Source organism: Halyomorpha halys, unplaced genomic scaffold (genome assembly GCF_000696795.3).
Source record: "Halyomorpha halys isolate HHAL.00 unplaced genomic scaffold, Hhal_1.1 Scaffold2404.1, whole genome shotgun sequence".
Classification (NCBI taxonomy): Eukaryota; Metazoa; Arthropoda; class Insecta; order Hemiptera; family Pentatomidae; genus Halyomorpha; species Halyomorpha halys.
The window spans coordinates 14,545-20,907 of NW_027105101.1; the positions used below are offsets into that span (position 1 = coordinate 14,545).

The following is a 6,363-nucleotide window of genomic DNA, read 5'->3' on the forward strand; positions in this document are numbered from 1 at the left end:
CGATCTAGCCCGAACCAGATATCACTCCTACCATTGTAAACTCCCTAACCAGTTAATGTAAAATATCGTTAGAGTGCTACCAATGGATAGTTTCTCTACACGCCTGTAACACTCCAATTTAACTTAGATCAGATTTACTAAATGTATTATAATGTACAGTTGTAAATAGCAATAAATATATATTTTAAAAAAAAGTCTCAAGGTAGTGATTATCGGAGGCCGTTCACACTAATTTCTTTGTGTTGTAGTTATTTCTCACAATTATGTTCTTCATACATTTTATTCTTTACAATAAACGTAAAATCCTTACTGGTTTAGAACAGGAAAATATATTAATCTAGGTTTCCATAATTTCCATTGGCTGATTGCTGATGAGCCATTATGAAACAACAATCATTTGCCGAAAAGTACGTCCGACACAGCAAGTCTCTGAAACTGTGGTATTAATGATAAGTTACAATTTTAATTCAGGGTTCGTTTTCGTTGTTAAATTGAAGATATTTTAGATGTTTATATGAAGAAAATATTTTTTGATTTATATAAATACGCTTTTTAACTTTTTCATGAGCACTTTATTTACATTAGACAAAGCAATCTAGCACAGGTAGTTGTGAGTAAACTAATAATTAATAATAATTACAATTAGCTATTTATTATTAGGTCTAACAGTACTCGACAGCTGTAAAGATAACATGTGTAGCTTACTATTCATCAATCATACAATTTTTTTGTTTTTAATATAAAGTTAATGTTAGTATACATAAATGCTTTAGCTTACAAATATTTGGAAGAGGTGTAATTACATTTTAGATATGCTAAACTTTTTTAGCATACGCGATTCATTTCCTTATACATTCGAAGAAGAAATCGTATCCTTCAGAGGTTATTCTGTATTTTCGGTGAGTAATGGTATAAAAAAGGCCACTGGCGATAAAGTAAGCATTTTTACTTATAACAAAAAGATAGATAACAGAGAAGATCTATTAAACCATGCCAAAATAGCAGTTAAAATATTGAAAAAGTTTAAACATCCTTCCATATTAACTTACGTTGACAGTTACGAAGATGAGAATTACATTTATTTAGTAACTAATCATTGCCTACCCCTGTTCGCCTACTTACACAAGCTGGGTAGCGCAGACTTGGGAGAAATGTACCTTAAGTGGGGACTGGCATCAATTGGCGAAGCTGTGGCTTTTCTCAACAGCGTCGACCTCCGCCACAACAACATCTTCCACGGCTCAGTGTTCGTCAATGACCAAGGGACCTGGCAGTTGGGGGATCTTGGCTACGTCACGGATTTCAGGTCAGAGTTTCCTCCAAAGCAAATTAAAATGCTGGATAAGTACTGTCCACCCGAAAAGGATTCCCTATCGGACGATTGGGGTATTGGAGTCCTGCTATGGGAAACTTTCAATGGCGAAATAGAAAGTTGTGATAGCCTCAAGGATGCTGTTGATATCCCTGACGAGCTGCACCCTGTCTTTCAACTACTGACAAGTAATAACCAAAGTTGCCAAGAAACTATCACGAACTTTATAGACGTTTGTCGTGAGGATAACATGTTAACGAAAATTTTAGAGGGTTTGAACAGCTATCATCTCAAAGACAGAGATGGTAAAAGTAAGCTTTCTAGAGATATGATCAAGGTAGTGACGAAAATACCAAAAGATATAATTGTGTATCGGATACTGATACAAATCCGGCAGGCTTATGAGCACGAAGAAGAGAATGGTTCATATCTTGTCCCAGTGGTATCCAAGATTGCTTCTATATTGAACGAAGATGAATTCCGCTCTCATTTGGAGCCTTTTGTTGCGTTTCTATTTTCCACTAAGGATAGAGCCACTCGGTTTACTCTTTTGACGAACATCAACGAGATTGCTAACAAAATCGATAATAAAAGCATCAATAACCTTTATCCAATTATATCAGCAGGTTTCTTGGATACAACCCCCCAGATAAGAGATGAGACTGTGAAGGCTATGATGTATGTGGCTCCAAAGCTTTCTAAAACTGTAATTCGAGAAATGATCCGGCACCTCGTCCACATCCAAAAGAACGATGAGAATACCTACCTTAGAACGAACGCGACCATTTGCATGGCCAACATCGCCTACTGCCTGGAACCCCGCACACGCCAAAAGGTTCTTCTCTACTCTTTCTTATTGGCTCTGAATGATCCTGACCATTACGTGAGGAGGGCTGCTGTTCATGCATTAAACGTTACTCATCGGTTCTTTACTGTCGATGCTATAGCGAAGAATGTTCTGCCCCAGCTTGTCTCTTTGACGGTCGATAAGGAACCGTACGTGAGGCAAATAGTTTTTAAAACTTTGAAAATAATGCTACTTAAGTTGGAGGAAGTCTCCTATTTTCCTCAGAGACAAGTCGAATTAGAGAAAGACGTAACAAGTGTGACGTGTGACAACACTCCGTCCTGGGCCCAATGGGCACTAACGGCCTTTACCAAGGGTTATTTCAAAAATATGGACAATACGGATCCTATGATTCCTGAGAAAATCGCAATCGAAGATAATATAAAACCCGTCTGCAGGAAAGAAAATATTAGTCCTGATTTCCTAACAATTGCTGACATGACACCAAGTGAGCTGGGCATGGAGGATCATACAAATAATCAAATTTGTCCGATGGTTGGTAGTACATTTATCAACGTTAGTCTCAAACGGAGCCAAACCGAAGGGATCCCACGAAAGCGCACCAGTTCTATCAAGTCAGATCATATTTTTGATAGAGACTAGCTTCAATAAAACTTTAAAAACCCTCTGTAGTTCGTTTTATTCTTCAAAATGTCATGAATTTCATTCCGAGAAAGATCTAGCTACTAATTTCCTCAAGTGTGTTTGAAGTACAACTTCAACTGAACGTCAGGTGCTACCTGCTACCGAACCAACATGTTGGTTCGGTTAATGTTATCGGAGTTTATTTGTAAATTAAATACAAAGAAAATAAAACATAAATTTACTGAAAAAAATATATAAAAATTAATTTAAAAAAAACATAAATTGACAGAAAAAAAATTAAATAATTTACACATGGTGTTAGGAGGTGGTTGAAAGGAAACTTTTTTTGGTTAGAAGGGGTTAATGTATTTCGATTGAAGATCTATTGAAATTGCAGCTGTTTATGGTTATGATGATGAAGAAGATGAAAGATAATACGATAGACAATGAAAGATAGACGTAAACGATATTGAAAGGGGTAAACTTCCTCTCATGATTCCTTCTCCTCCTCCTTCGCAGTCCCCGCCTCTATTACCGGGGAGACAATGTCTTAATGTTCTACTCACGCATTTTTATTGAACAAGGAAAGAAAAGATGTGCCCAGAGAAAAAAAGGCTCCTAACGTTTGCCTTTGGCCACACGTTACTAACGAGTCTGTTTCTTCCTCTATTGGCCACTAGAGGAGCTAATGTTGCATTAGAGTAGGGCTTATAGAGTAGGGCCACCATGCTCCAAATCATTCGTTTGTTTAAACGACGCAAATCGTTTTCATTAATACTGCCTTTGTAGGACATTGGCCTCATCACAGATTGCATACCAGGTATGATGCCTATCGGCAGCAACTGCTCTCCATCTTCTAAGCCTATGTTGGCGCAGGCCTCCTCATCGTCTAGCCTCCTCATTCTGGGACGTCTTCACTTTCGGGTACCATCCGGCTTTTCAAGAAGCAGCTTCCTTGGCAGACGATCCTCCTTCATTCACTACACATCAGCCTTCCCTTTTTTATTACCCTAATTATGTCTGGCTAACTACACAATGTTCTTAAATCTTCATTTTTTTCTAATTTTCCACTCTCCGTCAGGGTATAGTTTTCTGAGTATCTTTCTTTCTTAGGTGCATAGTCGTTTCTCCATCTCCTTTGTCAGGACCCATGTCTCATAGCCACAGGTGTCTGTTTGGCGAATAATATTCTTGTAAACTATGACTTCAGCGCTCCAAGAAAGATCTTTGAACTTCAAAACTTTATGCACTGCAAAAAATCAGCGATTTCTTGTTGCTATTCTGATCTCTATTTCCTTGCACAGTTCATTCTTTTCGGTGACTAGTGCTCCAAGATATTTAAAAGCCGTATAGACGTTATGACCATTGATATTAATTGTTTGTGGAGGCATCGGTGCAGGGTTCTGGGTTCTCTTTATGTATTAAGTATTTTTCCAATGGTTATTCTTAGTTTCTGACATGTATTTATTGAACAATTAATGGTTTATTAATGGTATATCACAGTGGTCATTATTTTTACAGTAATGTGTCTTTAGGACAATTAGGAATTAAATATAATGAACGGTAAGAGGATGATTGCTCATCTACACAGGTTGAGACTGATTTTAAACAAAGCGCCAAATCAATAAAGTTTTAAGCATTATTGTAGAAATATTAATCCGAAACAAATGAATCTATACTATTTTTTGTTCAATAATCACAAAAATATTTGATTTGATATATTGTTTTGTTTTTCTTAATTACTCTTAAGCCTAAAACTGAAAACAACAACAGCAATCTGTTCCGTAACTTAAAAAGGAAACTGAAAATCGAATCGAATGGGAACACCGGATGTGCGAGGAGTTTAATAATTCCAGTCAAGTTGTTTATTCATCAGTTATTCTTCAACAAAGTTCATCATCCTGCTACCATATTCATCAATGTTCCGCTATCTCTATAGCGTGCTTCTGGCATATGTTGCCCCAACAAGACAGCTAATGTTTGAATGCAATTTAATCGCATCTGTCTACTGAGTTGATGAGGGTTATTGACTTTAAACTAGGCAATATCTAGTTGCTCCCTTATGCCGTCTATTTAGAATGTAGGAGTATTATTGTCTGAATCAACGTGCTTTTCAATGAAGTGTTTCCAAAAAACAAGTTAGACAATCGAGCATTTTAATTATATATATATCTTTTGATTTAGACTTTTTTTTTATCTTAACATTGACAAAAATATTCAAAACATAAGAAAATTAAATTAATTATTTTTTATATATGATTGTTTGAGAGTGGTTTGGTTTATTATCAATTTACACAAGTTTGATCCTTTTTTATGTAAACTTTTATTCTTTAAAATTTTACAACGTTTCGGCCCTCAGGCCATTCTCAAGAATACAACCTTCAATATTGATGTCATTGCTTTTTATAAATCCAAAATTGCAGGCTAATTACCCTTGTCACATCTTTAAAATAAATTAATCATTAAAATAATATCATAATTACTTCATAAAAATTGTTTTTGAATAGATTTCTTACTTACATAACTTTTTTTTAATAAATTGATATCCTAGAATTAAAACTTTTTTACAAAACACTTTCCCTTCTTTCATTTATATTTACAACTTAAAAACAGAAGGTAGGTTCTGTTTTTAAGTTGTTGTTGTAACAGGTTAGAACTCACCATATCATATAACAATAACTTTTTTATCATTAATTTACATTTTTAATATAATTTAATTAACATTCATTTTTAATTATTTTCCTTATGTTTAAAATCCATAATTAAAATATTTCTTACTTTTTTAACATACATATACCCCCACTCTATTTTATTTTTTCACATATTTATTCACCTATTCATACTTTTATTTGTATAATTTTATTGGTAGGTTCTGTTTTAAGTTGTTAATATAAATGAAAGAAGGGAAAGTGTTTTGTAAAAAAGTTTTAAATCTTAAAGATATTATTATAATGATTAATTTATTTTAAAGATGTGACAAGGGCAATTAGCCTGCAATTTTGGGTTTTTAAAAAGCAATGACATCAATATTGAAGGTTGTATCCTTGAGAATGTCCTGAGGGCCGAAACGTTGGAGAATTTAAAAAAATAAAAGTTGAGAGAAAAAGCCTAAGAAAATTATTAGGTTTAGAATTGACAAAAATTATTGAAAACTTATGAAAGGTTTTTAATTTTTATTTTATTTTATCTGGTTTCATATATACATTCATCCAGATAATCTTTTTATTAAATTAAAACATATTTATTTACTGGAAAAACACCAAGAAAGAGGAGATATAAAAAATCGCGGCTGGTCAACTGTGTTGAATTACTAATACACATCATACTGATCAGTTAGATTTAAGAAAATATTAAAAGGGATGTGAGAGAATTAGTTGTGACTAGTTGAATTATAATTATAATAGCCTCTTTTAGGCTTATAGAGTTAACAATACCCAAAGTCTATTAAAAGTGATGATGTAGGATTCCCATTGAGTCCAGAATAAAGGTTTCCACTATGCTCTGAAACTGGTTCCTCTCAACACTGGGCATCTGTTACACTGACCAATTTTTGGGATATATATTTTTTGTTTTTTATGCTTATAAAAATTTACTAAGCGTTAATTTATGCTTTATTTAA

The 6,363-nt window shown here is 34.1% G+C and overlaps 2 protein-coding genes across 2 annotated transcripts in view; one reads left to right on the forward strand and one right to left on the reverse strand.

The window, feature by feature from the left end:
* Nucleotides 1-6,363, reverse strand: part of LOC106691486 (lachesin) — a gene marked incomplete at both ends in the record, with an annotated part of 42,537 nt that overhangs the window by 3,955 nt on the left and 32,219 nt on the right.
* LOC106691485 (N-terminal kinase-like protein) lies at nucleotides 712-2,787 on the forward strand. The gene has a single exon (XM_014437272.2). It carries the CDS (start codon nucleotides 813-815, stop codon nucleotides 2,760-2,762), a length of 1,950 nt encoding a protein of 649 aa, XP_014292758.1. The 5' UTR covers nucleotides 712-812; the 3' UTR covers nucleotides 2,763-2,787.